Genomic DNA, 21,120 nt, shown 5'->3' with positions numbered 1-21,120 from the left:
ACATTCTATCCCCACCCATTTCTATAAAGTACACAAACTCTTGATCTTACTGCCAACACAATTTTCTCCAGCAAAAGTGTTAGAACTCTTCGTTTGGTGACCAAATACCTCCAAGACACGTATTTAAGTGTTAAGGGAGAGATAGCCATGGAAGCAAGTATCACCACTGTGAAACAAAGAATATGTATCATTAAAGTATTTGTTCATCTTCCTCTTACACAACCCTCATCATCTTCATCAAGGAAATACTTGAAATTCAAAACTTTTCCACTGAAGGACAATATTCCTTTTGTTCTGATATGGTCTCTGAATGCAGCACAAGGCCCATTCATAGCCTCAACAGATCTTACTAAAAATTAATCTCCGCAGGTCTAGGAACAGGTGTAGTGGAATCCACAATAACGACAAGATACAAAATCAGGAGCCCAAGACCCAAGCTACCACAGGGAGAGTTCTAGTTGGCTACATCAAGAGCAGCAGAGATTTTTATTGGAGAAAAAAAAAAATCATAGCAATAGAAAACTTCTTCCTTTGACTTCATTAAGAAAAGGTTCCTGAGGACTCTGGTGACAATATATATGCATATACTTATAAATAAAATTCACATTTCACAAATGAAATTTTCATCTGTGCTCTACTTTCTCTGTATGATGAGGCAAAAGAAAATTCCTTTCCATATCTTCTAGGAATTACTTTGGGTGGAGCTGAAAAAGACAACTCAAACATGCCAAAACAGCTTCCACTCAGCCTTACCTGCATTTCACAATCTGCCCGAAGATTAAGTTCTTCACAGCATTCCCTGGATACCCTCAAGAAGATATAATCTTTTGTTTTCTCTTCAATAGCTGCTTCATAAACCTTCTCTTTGGTTCCTTGGGTCTGTGCTGATTTCTCTTTAGTGACAGGCAATAAATAAACAGCATTGACTTTGGTCATCACCAGCCGTCCAGCCAAAGTGTCTTCTGAAAGCGTTTCAGTGAGCTTAAAGCGTCCAAAAAGTTGTCCATTTTGAGCATATTTTGCACCTCCAGAAACCCCAGTGAGCATGAAGCTTGCCACAATCTGCAATTGCACTTTTATGTTGAACCTAGGTAAGAAAGCATCTAGTTAGTGCAGAAAAACGCTCTCAGATCCGGAGACTTCATGCATTGAGACCAAAGATTCACCACCTTAGACTCCGAGCATATAACTGTTGAACAAACAAGGATAGCCAAAGTTAAAAGAATCAACTTCAATAAAGCTTTAAAAAAAAAAAAAACAAAAAAAAAACGCTGTGCATGTCCCAAAGCAGTAAAACTTTCTATTTAAATAGTTTGTAACATTATATTTCCTGATATTAGGTATTCAAGGAGAGACAGCAGAATAAGAACAGAATAATATTCCTATTTATTCCATGTATCTCTTCCAGGCTGCACACTAAAGAAGGTAATCTACATCTTGACAAAGGGAAATGGTATTATAATTCAGATGGACTGATTAAAATGCTTCCTTAAAATCACAATGTGGGCATAAAAGTGAGATATTTTTATTTAAAATGAAGGAATGGCATTGCAGATCAGCCACATAAACCATCTATCCAAAGAATTCCTATTAACAGCAAATTCCTCCTATTATTAACAGCAAATTCCTCCTATAACCAGAGAATTTAAAAAATTCATTCCTAGTAGTTACAATTTGCAAAAAGTCACAAACATAACACGTGAAAGTGACACAGTAGCACATTTTATTGACCTCTCACCAATACATAGCAATCTCCTCCTAGAGTGTCTGGCTTGTTTTTAAAAGCATTTTTTCAACCTGATTTTAAAAATAACAAAAAATAAATCTGTCACTCCTGATAACATTCTTTCATCAGCAACTTTTTCCTGACAAATTACAGAAATAAGTAAAAACCAAAGGTTTTCACAAAAAATAATTTTCTTATAATACTCACCCTGTTTTATTTGATCTGTTCATCTTCTTAAAACTCGTATTTTAAACTAATGAACTCATGGTTATAGTTTAAGATCTGTACTATCAGGGACCATAAGCTCATAACAATGAAACCAAACATTTCATCTCTCTTGGAATTTAAACATTGAATATATTTTTGCCATATTTGCCAAATCATGTCTTTCAGAACAAAAAACTGCAAGTTTGCCCCCTTGTGGAAATAGTTGCTTCTTTACATAATACGGGCAATTAAGTCAGATGCACATTTCACATTCCTCCACCTCAAAAAAGCAACAGATGTCATCCTACTGAACATGAATTCCTTCTGTTCATCAGTAACTGCAAAGGTTGCTCCATGAGCTACAGTTAAAGCAATCACTCAAAAGCATGCGCTTATGAGAATATGTGAGAATTAAGTGTAATCCTTCCAATTTCTACATGTGCTAAAAACAAACACAAAACTTCTGTGTATTAATGTGCTAGAATATTCTGAAGCACCCATCAGCAAATCAGCAACACCTAAAACAGTTCAAATCACATTCAGATAATTGTTGCCATACTGTATAGATTAGATTTCACAGAATGAACAAGAGCTCTGCATTGTTACTAAGATACAATCACGTGCTGTTTTGAATTTATTTTGTAAGAACTCATAAAAACTTCCTAAAACTGAGTCCCCAGGCTGCTAAAAATGTACCAGCTCATTCTCAAATTCTGATTTGTAGAAACCTGCTGGAAAACAGTAGTACTGCCATGCTGAGACAAATTATTGTCTTTATAAATGACTAAACTGATTCTATTGTGCTAAATGAGATAAAAAGTTTACAGATTACCAAACACTTTCCAGTGAGTAAGCTGACACCTTCTGGCAAGCTGTTAAACTACAAAATTGTCTAAGGATTTTATTTTAAAGTCAAAAGTTGCTTCTTCCATTCATTCCTCACTTTTGCTTTGAAGGTTCATTTTTAAAAAAAAAAGTTTTCAGTGAGGTTTATACAAAACCAATAGCCTTTATACTGAGGAGATTTTATTTTTATTGGGAGAAATTTATGTTTCCTCCAAGCACTGCAAAATTAAAGAAATATTTGATATATCATGAATCCATCCAGTGGCAATGCAGACGAATTCCTAAATGGCAAGTAAAGCCATTCTGAACAAAGCCCCATATAACATTTTCGTAACAGTAAATTGAACATATTTCATTTTACATTTATATCTGCAGAATTCAGACAAGGTGTGAGGTATGACATTTACCTATGCATTGATATACTATAAGACATAGTAATGATAAAAACAAATTTATTTTCCATTGAAGCCAGTATTATAAGACTGCACAGCCTTTAAGATAAATCTGTTCTGCAAGTCTGGTAGCAGAAAGCATGGAAGGAGCTCTATATTGCTATATATTATCACACACTCACTAATGTTCATACAGGTGATGACCCAAAGTCTGAGACAATGTTATCCCAGAAACCAAGAAGTCATCAGCAGCATTGTTAAAACACAACAATCCACTCCAGTGTGAACTGCAGACACTCATGTTATTCCAGTCCTGCCAGAAGAGATCGTGTTGACAACTCCGCTGTTTTTATGAGATGCATACACAAACCCATCAGAGAGTAGCAGCTCATCAACATTTTGACTCATGACACCACTTCAGAGGTATTACAACCCACTTGCATTTGTATTTCTGGGACCTCTTCTAGGCTTGTAACCCTGGCACCTCACTAGAGAATAGCATGTGTGTGATCTCAGCCACAGAGGAGCAGAAAAGTGTGTTAGTTCGAGCCTTGCTGCAATAAAGTGGGTCAGCTACAAGATCAAAAGAATTTTTCTGTCATCAGCAGTATCAAAACAGAAGATTTCAAGAACATTATTAAAACTTACTTTTACTAATCTACCAGACTGAAAAAGAGCAGCAAAAACTTATCAATGCACCAAAAGGGAAGCACTACATGGAATGCACTCCTTATTCTTTCATTTCTACAGGCATGCTGCTGTGTGCTTTCCTATGAGGAACAGAAGTGTAACACTTAATGTGAAAATTCACTCAGTAAAAATACTGCCTACTTTTGTATCATATTTCATAATGTTTACTTTAAAGCCACTTTTGTTTTAAAAAGCCTTAGAAAAGTGATTATAAATATGTATGACGGAGAACATTTCTGCATGCTGAGGAATCTTCAAGCATTATTCCTCTCTATGTTAGATTCCAGCTCAAAAGGAGAACACAGCAGAGATGAAAGATACAAAGAAGAGTTCAAATATAGTGCGCTTCATTTAAGATACAGAAAGAGAAATTGAACCATTTTTCTGCCTTGAGAACATTAGAAATACAACTGCTGATGGCTGTATTACACAAACAAGAAATGTATACCATATGCCTTTTACTAGGAACTTTTATTCAGAAGCTAGCTTTCAGCCTGTTTAGAGAATGAAATGTTAGCTGCCACCTCACCATGAGACCAGAGTTTGAACCAAGCACAATTCAACCTTTTTCTTCTAAAAATAATTTTAAAAAGGAAAAAAGAAACCTCCCTGAATGACTTGTACACAAAGATTTTATATATTACTTTGCTATAAATGATTTTACCAAGGAATAAAAAAATTGATGTGTTTCATTTTCATAGAGAGCCAAAAAACCTACAAGCAAAAATTATTGTACAGGTACTAGCAAAACATTGTACAACAGCTGCTGAGTGACTAACTGTAAGCAGACTGATACGTACAACTTATTTTAAGTGAGCATCATTAAATTATATTCATTCACTGCTATTCTCCTTCATCTAAAGTTTCTATTTTTACACTTATATTCAGCTTTATCTCTAAGAAACAAGAAAACTTGAATATTTTAATTTAGCATGTAAGTTTAATCAAAAAAATCATCATTATCATCATCATTTTAATAGGACAGTAACAAGTATCTAAGATATTATTTTGTAAACGTATTACTTACTTGCTAACTTCCTTATACTGTGCTATTTCCTCAATATAAAGGAGGTCATGCAACCGTGACTGATAGTTGGTCTTGGTCAATGATTTGTCCAGGACAGATTGTGTAAATAGCTGGTCAGCAGAGAGAGGGATTTGGTATCTGGTAAGAAGGCTCTTCTCCAATTCAGTAGTTTCATTAGGCTCAAATTCTACAATAGTCTTAGAAGTAGAATCCCAACGCTTAGCTGTGGTTAGTAGCTGTTGCCGTGCATGCATCAAGTATTCAAGATCTGGATATAGAGACGTAACAGGGAAAGGAAGTCAGTTCAAGCTCTCTCTGCTTTAAAAACAAACACACACTACTAAAAATAATCCCATTGGAGAGAATGAACCAAGTGTAAGTGTCCTTTGCCTACAACGGTTTTAGTAAATTCATTGCTAAACTTACCACCCCTACTTTTCAGGTGTACACAGAGAACAAGCAGGCTCTCAAATAAAATAAAGAAAATAACCAGAAAATAAGATATTCTATAGCCAGCAAATAGAAAGCATACAGATAAACAAGGAAAGCACTTTTATTTAATAGAAAGTTGCAAGCAACTTTGAAGGATTTGCCATCACAATGTGCTTGTAAAGCCTACCTGCATCATCTCTTTTCAAAAATATAAGGTAATGAAGAACTTTACAAAATGTAATATGAAATTTAGAAGGTAACAAAAGCAAATCAATGAAACAGGCAGGAAGAAATCTTTGCATTTGCAGCATTTTGAAAGCCTTTAAAAATAAAAGATCTATAGCACCATATGTGCTTTCTGAAGATAGTTGTATTATATATGTAAAATTAGTTTGCTAGGCACAACTTTGGAGATGTCACCTAACATGATATTAAGTTAGAAAGTTAAAGTTAGGAAATTAATTTTTCAGTACACGCACATTACAGGGACCTTCTAGGTTAAGCAAGAAACAGAAGACCAAACAAACATTGTCTACAGCCACCCAAAATATATCCACTAACACAACAAAAACACTGTGACACCAACGTTATACCATGTCACGTCAGTTCATGAGTTTGGCATTTGCTATTCAGTTTCTTTTAATTCGTGTTGGAAACATTAACCTCTTACATATAAATAAATGCCAGGAATAAAAATCTGTTGTTTTATCTTTCTTTTTCCTCCTTTCACTTTTTCCTTCTCCCTGCTTACATCCTAGCGCTAGAATTCTGTTCCTTTGCTGTTTTTCTTCCTGAAATCTTCATAGAAAATTACCATACTCTATCCCACTTTCTTGCTTGTTGCCAAGTGACATAGTGACTTATATTTAGCTCTCTTAATATTTTGCCATAAGTCAAATTGCTTCCTTCTTTTCTATACTTCTTCACCATCTTTCAATTCGTTGACATTTTTCTGGTAAGAGTTATTTCAGGAGCTGACAAAGAAGTTACTTCATAAGTGAGAGGCACAGCTCAATTTCATAAACAATAAAATACTTACAAAGTAACATGTATTTTTTTTTAACCTGAATACACAAAGAAGTTACACTTTCTTTGCATTTTCAAAATTGGTGTTACAGCAAGTTGATTTACAAGCCTGAACTTTGCCTCTTGCCTTTGACAACTCCAGTCAGACATTACAAGAAAAAAAAAAGACACCTCTCAGATAGTCTTCTTTAATTAACAATGAATTGTCACAGAAATGTTTCATCTTTCTACTGACCTTCTACATGCTTAACATTTTCATCAGTCCAAGAATGCATATAAAAACATAAACATACTTTAACTTCCTGTGCTGCCCTTCAGACACATACTGAACTAGAAATTCCTGGCATTTTGACAAGATTAATCCTGATACATGGTGCAACAGTCGTAAGGCAGCTAACTCCCCTGAGCCCAAGCCAATTTACACATTCTGAAGCTTCTGTCCACTACTTAATATTCCTAACTGTGAGGATGAACAAAGCATACAGTAATAGATGTTCAACAGCTGTTAATACAGATGCTGGTCTGCCCAGAAACATGAAAAAAAAAAGATTGCATTAGAAGTTTCCATTATTCAAATTTTTTTTTTCATACATTACCTTCAGTTGAAGCAGCATCAATCATTACTCGTTGCATGAGGACTGGTTCTAATCCAAAATCAAACACAACAGTTTGGCGAAAAGTTCCAAAGATTTCTGTGTTAAAGGCTATACTGACTTTGTATATATAATGATCTATTCCATTCTGGACCATCTTTCCTCCTATCCATTCCTGACAGTTTTCTGGAACTTCTTGCGATACCTGGGTAGTGCTGTCTCCAGCAGATATTGCAACGATACTGAAATGTGGACGATGGGCATCATAAAGCAATGCCACTCGATACAGCATTCTTGCAGGCTATAAAAAAATGGAAGGGTTGAAATGAAGTGTGTTGGAAAACCAAAATTATTTCGGGAATATGTTCATTTGCAATCAGACAATAAGAGCTTATAAGAATTCTCAACTTGCTAAAGCAGGTACAAGTACTGCCTGCTTTCCAGAAATCAGGGCACTCGATACACAATCACAGGGCTGCGGGAGAAGGAATGGTGCTAGGAAATTGATTTATTTTAAAAAGAAGTGTTATGCAATTGAAATATTAATCACAAAAGGCTATGGACCACGTTCTGGTTTTTATTATTGACCCAATGTCAAAAGATAAGTTATCCTACCTTACAAGTGAGAGCAAATGTCCACGTCTGATGAGACTTTTTGGTGGTAACAGTTACTGATAGCTCAGGATTATGTTCTACTCTCACTCCTTCTATACTTTCACTAAGCTAGATTAAAAGAAAAAGAAGATAATATTAAACTTTTACAGACAATACCAAAATAAAAGCATTTAGGAAAAGATATTTTTGATCAAAAAGTGAAAAGAATGGCCTCCCAGATTGTATAGGATTGATGCAAGTCCTGTGTAGGAATTAAATAAAATATGTGCTACTTCAAAGATAAGCAAGACAAATCCACTAGATCATACCATGTAATGAAGGAGTACAACCATTTATGGACAATTAACCACAGGACTTAACTTTCAAAAAAAACAACTTAGTTGTAGGTGTTTAAAGTAGAACATGATTTCCTTCAGAAAGAAGGATCTGATACGAGGCCCAAAGACAGTATTTCCAGAAGGCCCCAGATCTCAATGACAATGAGAATTCTAGAGACACCAGGAAACTAGAATGAGGCTTTCTACTCATTAATCCATTTTGCAGAAAGTCCACTCTTCCCAGACTTTAATCAACAATAGATGGACCGAAAACTCCTTAGGGTCAGTGGTAAGTAGAGCTGGTCGAATGTCACAAAAACATTCTTTGGAATTCCCAACAGCTGCTGAGTTTGATCATATCCATACCCCTCACTCTTCAGGATTCAAACTGTTTTGAACATTGGGGATTGGCTGTTCTTCATAGAAGTGCCTGCAGCTACAGGCAAAGAAAAAGGAGCTATGCACAAACAGTATTGTCCAGTAAGTCATGAAAGCTTCAACCTTTATTGTTCTCCAGTTTAAAAAGTTTTGCTATCCAGTCATGAAACAATACCATGAGACTTGGCTGACTCATCCAACACTGAGAACAGTACATATGCAAAATGAACACTGTCATTAACCCACAAGCTGTAATTCACAAACTCTTCCTTGAATTCCTGAAAAGAATGAGTACATTTGCAGAAATCAGACCAAGTCTCTGGTATCTTTGCAAGAAGACACAGGGCAGGACGGAAAGGGGAGCAAATTGGTTTGACAGTTTCTCAGTAATGAGTAATTCGACCAGCTCTGATAGTAAGGGCCAAAAACAGGCTCATCTGTTAGTTTTAAATATGAGCACATAGGGAAGTAGTGTATTTTCTTACCACTTTCTCAGGAGATAACGAATTCATCCATTTCTCAATCAAGGTTTCCATATAACTGCCCGAACACTGTTTGTTTTCCTTCTGCTGTTTTAATCTGATCAAGCGGGAAGCATATCGTTTTTGCCATTCTGTTAGCTCTTCCTGGGAATGTGCTGAAGTACACTGTGCACCGTACCTGCAGATCCCTTGCTCTAAAAATCTACATAAAATAGGAAAAACGATTATGCCTTGAATGTTTTGGTCTCCAATTAAAAAACGAAATTTATCAAAATTTTACTTTTAAAGCCAGAAGGACATTCTTGAAGTCTTTCTCTGAACTAAAGGCAGTTCTAGTCCATGGGAACTAATTTGGAAATATATAAATGTACACAGCTTTTTGTAAGAGAGGCAGCAGCCTCTCTTACTGCTAAGTAAAGTATATCAAATTTCTTTGAAACATATGGGGACACAAGTCTTCTCACGAAATTTCCAGCTTCAAAGAAGAAGAATCAAGTGTTTGTACAGCAATTAACATGATGAGATCATGGACCATCCCTGAAATTGTATTAACATGAATAAAATGCTGTAATAAGGGAAGATATAGCATAATTGCCTCCAATAGTTAATGCTATTAGCTGTTAAGTGCTCATTCAGCAGTTTTTCCCAGAGCAACAGTGACATCACGTGGTCTTTTCTATTAAATACACCTACACAGAAATAATCTCTCAAGGAAAAGGTTTCATCCTCTTGGTGAAGAGTGCATCAGTCTAAAAGGATCTACTCCTTACAGAGCTTATGGATTTGTTAAAGAAGTCCATTTTTCATGTAATAACACATGCTGTTGCATTGAAATTAACGATATTCCTAATGTCTATGTACAATTTAAGCATTCTAGTTCTCAGAATTTATTGCAAATGTCGGCCAATTATTACTTAAATGCCCATATAACTTATGAACTACTTTTTACAATTAAATGTTGAATGAAATTTTAAAAACACAATGTAATATCTGCACTTTCATCATTCTTCAAAAGTGAAGCCCTTAAAAAACAGATTGTGAAACAATGAACAAAATGGTGTTTTTTTATTTGTTTGTTTGTTTTTTCCTGTGTTTTTGCTGTGTTTTATGTAAAGGAACTCAGAAAGTATTGGAGATACAGACCAGGCCAGCAGGATTTTGGTTCGTTTGGTTTGTGTATTAAATGTAAGCATCACGCTTATCATAAATAAAGTCAGGAATGCTGATCTCTGTCAAGATATTAAATTGATGGGAAGTCTGTAAACGTAACTATACTTGAATTTCACATAGATACCAATGTATATACTTATATTAAGAACCTCTTCCTACTCTGATGAGTTACTGCAAAAGCAAAAGGATGCACCAGGACTACATGAATACAGAAGTGAGCACCCCACATCAAAGAACACAGCAGAACATCATCAGCGACTGAATAACCTTTCCGGAGTAAACATATTATGTAATTGAAAATATAATGTGAATTAGAATGTGACTTTGAGCTATCTGACAAAAACAAATAATACCTGACTATGACATGAAAACCTTGCAGCAAAAGTACCTGGATATCCAGGACACACTCGCATCACTGATTTTAATTTGATTTAGCATACACATTTCTTAAAGGAATGGTGTAACTATTTAAAGGTTTAAGTGCCCAAATGGCAAATAAAATAAGCATGATGTATAAGCATGATGCATGAAATAAATATGTTGTTACTAGAGGTGTTCTCAAGCTATGTTGCTTAATATCTTTTAAATTAAAATATTTTTCTTGGTAGTCAGTTTCAACGTTGAATTGCACATTTTCAAATTCAGCATTGCATTGATGTATTAAAATGCTGAAGTACAATTATGATCTTCATGCCCCAACGTAAATGGAGCACAAGCATAAAATAAATTGTTGACCTGTTCTTATTAGCTATCCAGCAGACTTTAAAGTGTTTTTCCTTTTCATTATTTAGTAAAAAAGCATATTACCTTAAAAAAATTGTCATCATTATGCAAGTTTTCCAAATTTTCAGTGTTAATAGACACTTTTTTCCCCCTAAATGCTTAGTTTCATATTTAGTACAGCTGTAATTCCATAACTTCATTATCCAGAATAAATATGATGTACTCCTACTGCTTTATGGCACACAGGGGAAAAATAAACCACAACTTCAAATATCCACATTCAGTACTTGTAACTGCCCCCTTACAAGGAAGCTAAAATATTTAATCCATGGTTGGAATGCTACTGTTCATATGGATTTGCTGAGTAAAAGCACATCCTTCTCACTGTAAACATTGTGTGCATAAGAAGGTAACCAGTAAAGCTAATTACAGCTTTTGTGGAAAAACATTTCAGAGCAGGGGTTGGAAACATGGTATGGATGCTGCTCAGACAGTCATCATGAATTATTATTTATTTTTTTTAATGTCAATTATGCATAAGATCTGCTAAAAGTCAACAGTTGGCAGGATTTAGCAACTCTAGAAAATCACACCCAATTTCAGCAGATTGAGTTGTATCAACTATAAAGCAAGTTAGATTGCTACCCATGTTGATAATAATGTATAAGTTAGAGATGTGGCAGAATGAAGTGCCCAGTAATTGTTTTTAACCATATTTATTAGCTCTAACTACTCATGTAATACTGTGTTATCAATAAATACTGGAAATACACTGGAAAAATACTGGAATAAATACTGGAAATACACTGGAAAATTTGACTGGTGGACTGAAAAAGACAAGGAGAAGAAACTTCAATATAAGCACAAGCGCTTGGACTTTCAGCACGGCAATTCACCTCTGTGTATATGAATTTAGGCAAAATGGACATAATGAGATCCAGAGGGAAACTGCAAACATTTTTTTTTTTAATCTGAAGATAAACCTCATCTACCAGCAATGCCCACTTATCCAAAGGCATGCACCCTATCTACTGTCAAAGTGCTTCAGCCTGCTAACAATGCAGTCTGCAGAAGTGAACTTGTCACATCTCTGAAATTAAACAAATTAGAAAAGGGAGGGGAAAAAGACAGATGCTGCCCTGTCACTAGAAAAATGTTGCTCAAACTACTCTTATGACTACAGAGCTAGTGATTTCATTTTACAGAAAAAACAAGGTGCATTTGCATCTACTGACCCATCCAAAAACCTGTGAATTAATCAACTCCTGTTCTAACAAGTACCTTCATGTTCCTAACCTCCTAATCATTCTGTTAGCAGCTTCATAAAAGAGGAAGTGTTATGATGCCTTAGAGAGAGTGTTGATATAAAGCATTCAATTTACCTTTTACATAGTGTATATTCTTCACTGCTTGTGACTCCTCTGGGTGGAGGGCGGAACTGCCATCCATCCCGGGACCCTGCGGGGTAGTCAAAAGTCTGGTTACTTGTCTAATGGCCAAGTATTAATGAGTCTGATAGTAACTGTCCAGGGAACCATGTCTTTAAAGATCAACCCAAATTGTATGCAAAAGCAAAAAAACATCCACCAAAAAAAGTAATTTCTACTCCCTAACAAATTCATTTAGAACAAAGTTTTAAAGGGTACGAAGGCAAGTTTTAAACAATTTGCAGAACAGAGCAAGCTCTGTTACAACACTTTGACCAATAAATAGAAAAATAAATAGAAACTTTTGCCTTCAAATTCAACCAATGATGACTTAAATTCTGCCTCAGTCCCCAGAGTTCACTGAGATAAACAGTCAAGCTTGTTTTCTCCTTTCTGACTGTTATCCAGTGCTAAACATTCAGCAGAATCTTGAAGTCTTCTCACCACAAAATGAAGTAGCTTTAGAAATGATTTACATACCTTCTTCTAAATCTTCTACATGATATCCTGATGGTACTTTACCAGCTGCCTACAATTATTAAAAAAACAATTGTAAAGAAACACAAAACAATTTCATCAATAAGAACTACTTTGGCTTCCTTGCTTTTCAAAATGTGTTTCAGAGCAATCAATAAAAAAACATTCAGAAGTCTGACATCACTTCTCACTACAAAAATATTTCCTAACTATTAAATTGCTACCATTGATAAAAGGATTCTGACAGGAACACTGAGTCCACTCATCTTTAAAAGAAAATTTTAGAGGGTTCTACCCTGTGATCATTTGAACATGGACTACAATCAAAATTTAAAAGGTCAGAAGTCTGAGCAGTACTGAGATGTCTTTCATCTTTCAACTGACATTAAAAGTAAAACCCAAATCAATGAGAAAAAGACAATAACTAAATAATATAACTTAAATGCTTTGAATTCTTTCTACTCACTACTCCAGCCTATCAGCACGTTTCACTATTTTCTCATATATCATGCAAAACTGGGATGAAAGGCTGCTGAAAAGGTAGGTGGTAAAGACCAACACACCAGCGGAAACTACAGATCTGAACCAGTACGTTCACAGTGAGCTCCGATCTCCCAGGACACATCAAAACAAGCTTTTCAGCTGCATCTGCTACTACTCATTATTTTCCAATAAAGTGCTCATTATTACCTCTGTTTCTGCAAGAAGTGTTTTCAGTCGTGTCAGATCTTTAGTTACCATCCCGTTCTGGGGGGAGAAGGGGAGGAAGAAAGAATATTAATTTATCAAACTTTCACACACATTAAACAACAGCAAGAAAATTCATTTCCACCACCACGGAGAAAGGCAACAAGGAAATATGAATTTGCCTTACAGTGCACTGTTTTAAATGACATACTGCTACATAACACTGAGCAAACATTACAGTGAAAAAGGTAAATTTTACCCTGGCCAAACACAGCACCAGATTTGCAGCGAATATCCATATAGGACAAGCATACGTAGAACAACTTGGAAAAAAACACACAAAGTTTGGCTGCCACCCAAAACAAGTATTAATATCCACAATATGTATTAAATGCTATCCTCCAGAGCAATACTCTACACGCGAGGTGGCCCTGGAGGCACGATAGCCCAATGGACAGGGACTCCATGCTCTGGATCTATGCTCTTAGCGGCCAGCCTGCTGGGTGACCTTAGGCGAGTCACTTCACATCTCCATGCCTCGGTTTCCCATCTGCAAAACGTTGACAGTAATACTGCCTGCCTTCACACAGCACTTTATAAGCCACTGACAAAAAGCACTATGCATCAGCCATGTGCTGCAGTTACTGAAACACTTCATCTCTGAAGGAATCGATAAAATGAACTGTCATTGCCGTTGCAGCAATGGATTCATTTCTTAAGGATGTATTTCACAGATTACCGATTTCCACAGTTTCATAACTTTCTGCTCTGATGTAGACTATGCCGTTTTCAGAGCTTTTACTAAAAAGCAAAGATAAGCCATGTAATGAAAAAGAACTGCAGACCCAAGCACATCTGAATTAAGTTCTTTCGAAAGTCAATTTAGCTGCAATAGATCGCTACTGTGCAACAATTTCACACTCACATAAGGCAAAACTTTGAAGAAAGGAACCTAGATCTGTGTTTTTATTTCAAAAACTCTTGCAAGACTTTAATCAAGTCCTACTGCATGTGCTAGATTTCTCCACATTTTGACTGTGGTGCTACTAAGCAGCAGAAATTTCTGAAAATTTATACACTCAAAAATTCACACACACAGGGGTTTTTTTTGAAGTGATTTTTCACTTCTTCAGCAGAAAGGTTGAAAACTGAACGTGCTGAGCTTAAAGGTATTAACGCATAAATAAAGTTACTGAGAATCATTCTCTTAAGTCACTGGGGAGGAAACTGGAAGGATTCCAGCTCTTCAATAAATTCATTCCAAAACTTCATTTCATTTCTCCTCTCACACACTGACAGAAGTCAGTAAATTAGTTTCTGATTTTAATATTCCCACTGAAAACAGTGTCTAATGACCTAAAGGTTGTAAAAACTTCTTAAGTTCTGCTTTGGGAAAAAACTCCAGAATTATATATATATGAAGATACCTTTCTTTACACAAGAATAGTTCAAAACAAGCTTGTACAACGCCGCACCTTTCCTACGATAAGGAGCTTTTGGCTATTTTACTAATTTTCTGAAGGCAAGTTTCCTTTGATCTTGGCAGCAATTTTTCAATGAAACTTTTTTTCCATTAGAAAGCACCAGCTAGACAGAAGAAAATCTTTTATTTACATAAAAACAACTATCGGCAGGGGATGGAGAAAAAGAAGAAACTTCAGGATGTATTCTGGACAGACAAACAGAACGCTCCCTCAGAATCACCCCACTGATTAAGTTAAGCACCAAGACATAATTTCAGCTCATTTCAGGTCCTTTCCTAGGTAAATGTCTAATTGCTGAACTGCACAATCATTCAGTGTGTACATGTATCTTTTGGCTCAATGAATTCTTTTTTCAGGAAAAAAAAAGATAATTCATAAGTATCTTGTCAGGAAATTGACTGTATGTAACTAATGAAGTAGCAACACAACTCCTATAACATACAGAAAAAATTACAAGTTACATTTAAATAATACTGACTATATATAATCACTTAGCAATGTGTAATTACAAGGCAACACTTATGCATCGATACACCTCAAAAGCAAACTCATTCTCCCTGCTTTTACTTCCCAACATCCAGTTTCAAGGTAATGGGCTCTCCTACAATTTCTGATGTCACATTCCTCAGTCTGACAGGAGCTGCTCTTGGCTGTGCTAAGACCATTTTTCTGGATTTAGCACCACCAGCAGTTAGTTCATGGTGAAGAACTGCTTATTATTTAACCTAGATTACAGAAATTAATATGATATCATCTTTGGAGACTTACATATGTCCTTACTTTTCCCCAAGTGAGTAGTCACATAAGAGTCAACACTGTTAATTACATGCATGGGGTTAAGAAGACCTTTACAAGCTTTGACAGTTTAAGGGTAAAATAGAAGTTTTAAACTCCAAGCTTCATCTTGTCTTGAAATGCAAGGCTTTCTTGTTTTCTTTGTTTGTTTTTATCCCTGATAAGCTTTTCTTTTTCTTACAACTTATTGGGAGCTATTTATTTAATAGTCCTATCAATACTCTTTCTGCTTCAAAGGCTAAACTTATTAAACTTATTAACTGCACGCAAAATGGTGTCAGGTGCACTCCAAACAACAAAAAAAGTTTGAAGTTTACATTACTTTATTACATTGCCCAGATACACAAGTTATTTTGCCTTTCTTCATTATTCAGAGACAACCACCAAAAAAATTTTCAAAATTTGTACCAACTCCAAAACACCGGCAATGCAACAACGGTATCCTTACTAAATATGCATGCCCATGGACTCATCTTTGTCTTTTCAATAAAAAACATTTTTGTTGCAACCTGTCAGTCAAACACATGTTCAGAAGTTTGTTATTAAATACATCCAAAAGAAAAAAGGAAACTGAAAACTGCTTTCTAAGGTACATAGCTTACAGCAAACACACTTACCAGTGATTCACCCATCAGTGATTTGGAAAGAACATTAGACACAATTTGCAGCTTCCCTTTAAGATGCATGCAGCAGAGCACTGCACGGAAAGATCCATCTCCCTTGGCCAGCCCCTCTCCCAGCACTGCAACACAAATCAGCAAGTATTAGTTTCATCACAGCACACACTTAAATAAAGCCTACAGCTTTCCTTCACCTTTAACATGAAAATAATGTCTGAAACATGAGTTAAGTCCGTGGCTTCTGTGAAAGACATGGCTTGGATGGAAAGGAAGTATTACTAGCTCATGCCTAGTATTAATTTGAAACTTGTCTCACACCATCTAAGAAATGTTGTACATGAGCTCAAAAAAAAGGTTGTAAGGTTTACATGCTAAAATAGACAAAAATTAAATACGGAAAGGGTAAATTCAAATAACTGACGCAGACACAAAGGACCTCCTCTTCACAGAAAGGGTACAAAAAAAAAAAAAAAAAAAAAAAACAGCAACCAACAACCTTTCAGTAACACAAACATGCTCAGGAAGATCCATTCATGCTCACAAGAAGCATGCCCTGTAGTTTCCAAATATAGCAAACCTCCTCGTGGTCAATTCCTGTTACTTTAAAAGGGCTTTTATTCACTTATGCTGTAAAGTGCAGGATATAGGAACGATTGTTTGAGTCCAGAAGTTTACAAGCTCTATGTAACAGAAAACTTTCCTAATGTTTTCTAGCACTGGATCAGATAGCTAGCCAAACAGACACTTTCATTGACACTTCCAATAGTGAAAGGATTTATTTCATGATACAGTCGGGCTTCAGACAAGGAGGTGTAACACTTAATCATGTATATTAACTGTCCAGAAAAAGCAGAGCATTTCTGAGTGACTAAAAGGCTAGTAAAGCTATGCACATGAGTTGAAAAGGAGTCTGGGACAGTTGTTTAAAATTACAGAATTAAAATATGTATTAGTGTTATTGCAGGCAACATCAACGTCTGTGTTCACACTGCTACTCATGCAGACCTTCGATGCAAACAGCTTGTATTAGTACTAACAGGAATCTTACATTCGCCACTACTTCAGCATTACATTTTAGAATAAATCAAAACTTCTCACTCAGACATTCATGTCATTAACAGAAATCTCATGAAACAACAGGAAAAAAATAGTTCCACAAAAACACTTCCATAAAAACAACCAGACATCCCTTCAAAACGAACTGGTAACTAAATGCTGTTTACAAAGCGCCACAAAGATTACTCTGAATTCACCACTCTGATGATACTGACCACAGTTCCAAAAATAGAGCTTACTTCCCAAATCAGAAGCAGCAGCACCAGAAATAGCTTCAGCATGTCGGGCAGTTTGCTATTTTAACCTCAAAGACTAGATGTCCAATTATGATATTTCGTAGCGTTAACCACCCAGTACTACCAAGCTAAAACATGAAGTTGCATATAAAAAGTTGAAGCACATGAACTAATTTATTTTATTACAGATTTGTGGAATAATTTAACAGATTCTAAGTTATCACCATTCCTTACAACAGCGCAAGCACTAAGGAACATGTATTTCTCAATTTATTCCAAAATATATTTATCGTTCAAGGTTAAAATAAAATGGTCACAGGAATGCAACATATCAAGGCTTGTAAAAAGATGGAACAGCAGCTTGAATAAAAACATTCTCTTTAAAAAAATTGTGAGAATCAAGGAAATCCAGTTAGTCCATATTAAGGTTCTTTCTTCCCAAGGATTTTTCAAAGAAAACTAAACCCAAGAACTTTCAGGATCATAAATGATACAGATACTCTGAGCCGTCAAATGCTGGGCTACAATTAGTAACAGCACAACACAGGAAACCCCAATCAAATTGTTAATTTTTATTTAATGAGTACACATATACACACACACACTTTTTATAGGGAAATAATATGGTGTGAAGTTGACAAATGTCTTCAGTTTTAGATCTGAAAAAAATAAGTGCAGAACATGCTGGGATGAATTAAGGAAATGAACATCACACTGGTAACAATTTGTTGTTGCTTATATACATTTGAAAGCCAATTTCTCTACTTTTTTCAAATTAAAAAAAAAAAAAAAAAAAAAGTAGAGAATGATGTTCCTATTCCACTCACTTCTACGTGCATCCAGTGAGAGAAAGAAAAAATACAGTTAATGCTACTGTTCCTTTGAGATACTGACTTCTGACACACATGCCAATGCCAAGAGAAGAAAAAGGCTCCACGGATGAATGTCAGCTACCCTTATGACAAACCCATCAGATCTCATCAATGAGAACACTATTCATTAAACAGAATCCCACTTCCTACCTCCTTTAACCACCATTCATCTTCCCATATGTCTCTCTCTGACTTTTATTTGCCACCATAAAAGACAACTGTGAGGTTAGTCAGAATATTGCACCCTTGGCACGTATCAACAGTTAGAACAAGCAGCAGCTTTAACGACAACAAACCTATTTTAAGAATGGCATTGATTAAGCGATGTTCAGCCTTTTAAAATTTGTTTAAATGTTTTCTATGGGGGAAAACTACACCTACTGAAATTACATTTACTTCTTATAGTTATTCTTTGTGAACCATCACAAGCAGTCTGCAGAACCCCACAAACTCCACAGCCTATGACTTGAGCATCAGTGATGACAAATGCACTTAAAAACAAAACTAGCAAACAAAAAACCACCACACTGTAAAGGTTTTCATTGCTAGTGCAGGAATGTCACAAGAGAAATCACATAGTCCGTTCAACAGAACTGCGGCTTCAGGAAATTTCCTTTAAAATTTGTGAATAGTTAAGGAAATAAAAACTGAAAGGTGGGATCTGCCCCGCTTTTCTTTCCAAATCTAACTGATAAATTCTGATCCAATGTTTACCGAACTAAGCAAAGCGTTCTCACTAAGTATGGAGTCATGTTCACTGTAAGTCAGTTACAAAACATTAGCAAGGTTGGTTAATTCCTTTAAAAACATCCCAATTAAACAAAAAATCAAAACAGAGAAGACTCAGCTTAAATGTGACACAGCCACACGTTTGGAACCTTTAACAAATAGGGATGAATTTACATTCATCATTCTTTCATTCCTTCTCCTCCTCCCCCCCAAATCAGCACCTAAAATACAAAGCCAAATATCAACCAATGCCCCTAGGAAGGAAGATGGAACAAGCAGCTGGCTTTACCACCATAAAAATCCAAACACTATCAACCTGTCCTGTATCTGTACACTAAAATATCTATTAGCCAAACAGTACCCTTGTGCCAAAGATAGCTGTATTTTAGTTCTGGTACTTGAACGTGAGTTACAAAGTTGTGAGATCTCCTTAAAAAAATGAAGTAGAAAAAAAGTATTATAAAACAGATACATAATTTTAAACTAGCAAAACATCCATTGTTAGCAAACTAACAAATCTGGGCACCAGATTTTAAAATTCAGACAACTGACTGCAATTTATAACACTAAGGAATAAAAGAAAGAAAGAAGCATACCATGCCTACAGTCTTCATCTGCTTGCCCATACTTTTTCTGAAAGGTAAAACACGAAAAGTTTAAAAATAGCATTATTCCAGTTAGCATAAACAACTACATGCTTCAACCAGAAGTTTCTTAAAACTTTTAAGAACCCATTACCTCGATTTTTTCCAGGGTAGAACATGTAAAGAACATCAGTCACATGTCAAATATAATAAAATGAATTCTTAGAAAACTGACTTTTTCCTCAAATTCTCAGCAAATGGACATTCTAAAAGAGGTACATGAATGTGCAAAGGTATGTGCTTATGTATGTATTTTGTAGGTGGCTCACAACACCTAGGAAAAGATATAAAAATTTTCTTTCTAGACAGTGTTTTTTAAACTTGCACTAATACCCTGTCGGAATTTGTAAGGTGTACTTTATTTTACTCTGTCTTATCAATGGTGATTTAAAACAATACTTCTTTTAGTAAAAAAGAAGGAAAATCAAGATTTTTAAGAAGAAAAAGAAAAATCTTTAAGTATTTATGTAATCCAAGTCTTTAATGAAAAGGTTTTGATTCCAAGAATTTTCCAAAGCCCCTAAAGGCTTACTGCAACAAATTTCACTATGTTGAACATTCAGAGAGGTGCCTCATGACATTTTCAGAGGTTTCCAGGTCAGAAATGCAGAACTGCTAAGCCTCTAACTGTATATTATCCTGTGTAAATAATTTTGAGAAGTCAGTCTGTAGTAACACAACTTCCAATTTTTTAAGAAAAAACACCTTAGTTATTACTGAATCTCTTCCCCCTGACAATAGGTCACATTTTAATTTAAGAAGTTTTCCGATTCTCGTTTTGCTCACGGAATAGTCAAATTCAGCTATCTATTTAAAGAAAGTTTAAAAATGCTGCTTAATCAGATGGGCACGACTTAATTTAAAGCTGCCCAGCGAGGTCTTACAACTTGGCCACAGTTTTCCATGTGGGAAGAAAGGGTTCATACCCATAGTATGTGAAGATTCAGGGTGGAGAAGGCCCTGTAAACCTGTAATAACATTCTCAAAACAGAAGGGTAAGGAAAAATGTAGGTTAAATCATATTAATCACTGTAACGTCCTTTCCTTTAAGGAACTGTAGCACTCTAGAGCGTTCAAGGAAGGTCATGTTTTTGGTTAACGGGATCACCTGCAATTCAGGGACATGCTTCTTGCCTTGAATTTACAAGCCTTTACAAAGCTCACAGTTCCCACATTTCTATGAAAAACCTGCCAGAGACTAAAAGTTATGTCTTTCACCAGACATGCTCTAGCCTAGCAATGGAAAGCTAGTATGTGATCAAATATTAAAAGACTACTGTTAGGCTATGCAAAGGCAGCTAAATTAAGTATGAACTGGTTGCCTGAATTCTGGTGTTTCTTAATGGTTTCTTGAACATCTAGGAGTTGTAACCTGAATTTAATGCTCTTTAAAGATAAGGTAATTTGGTATGTAATTCAGCATAATTATATGAATATAAAGTAATACTCTAAAATGTGTTATTTTTACT

General features: G+C 35.5%; 1 protein-coding gene across 4 annotated transcripts in view; it reads right to left on the bottom strand.

Moving 5' to 3' along the window:
- HELZ (helicase with zinc finger) overlaps nucleotides 1–21,120 on the bottom strand; it is an 87,191-nt gene that overhangs the window by 45,604 nt on the left and 20,467 nt on the right. For 3 of the 4 annotated variants that reach the window (XM_035342326.1, XM_035342327.1, XM_035342329.1), the window contains 10 exons: nucleotides 19,604–19,640; nucleotides 16,112–16,236; nucleotides 13,219–13,275; nucleotides 12,532–12,580; nucleotides 12,007–12,082; nucleotides 8,735–8,933; nucleotides 7,555–7,662; nucleotides 6,943–7,240; nucleotides 4,889–5,156; nucleotides 754–1,087 (listed from right to left, as the gene is read on the bottom strand). In XM_035342326.1, coding sequence (XP_035198217.1) covers nucleotides 754–1,087; nucleotides 4,889–5,156; nucleotides 6,943–7,240; nucleotides 7,555–7,662; nucleotides 8,735–8,933; nucleotides 12,007–12,082; nucleotides 12,532–12,580; nucleotides 13,219–13,275; nucleotides 16,112–16,236; nucleotides 19,604–19,640 — 1,551 coding nt within the window. The remainder of the gene's footprint in view (nucleotides 1–753; nucleotides 1,088–4,888; nucleotides 5,157–6,942; nucleotides 7,241–7,554; nucleotides 7,663–8,734; nucleotides 8,934–12,006; nucleotides 12,083–12,531; nucleotides 12,581–13,218; nucleotides 13,276–16,111; nucleotides 16,237–19,603; nucleotides 19,641–21,120) is intronic. The other variant, XM_035342328.1, reaches the window with a different exon arrangement.

This window comes from Oxyura jamaicensis, chromosome 18, assembly GCF_011077185.1.
Source record: "Oxyura jamaicensis isolate SHBP4307 breed ruddy duck chromosome 18, BPBGC_Ojam_1.0, whole genome shotgun sequence".
Taxonomy (NCBI): domain Eukaryota; kingdom Metazoa; phylum Chordata; class Aves; order Anseriformes; family Anatidae; genus Oxyura; species Oxyura jamaicensis.
Note: the sequence above shows the minus strand (reverse complement) of the source record. Positions and strands in the feature narration are given on the sequence as shown.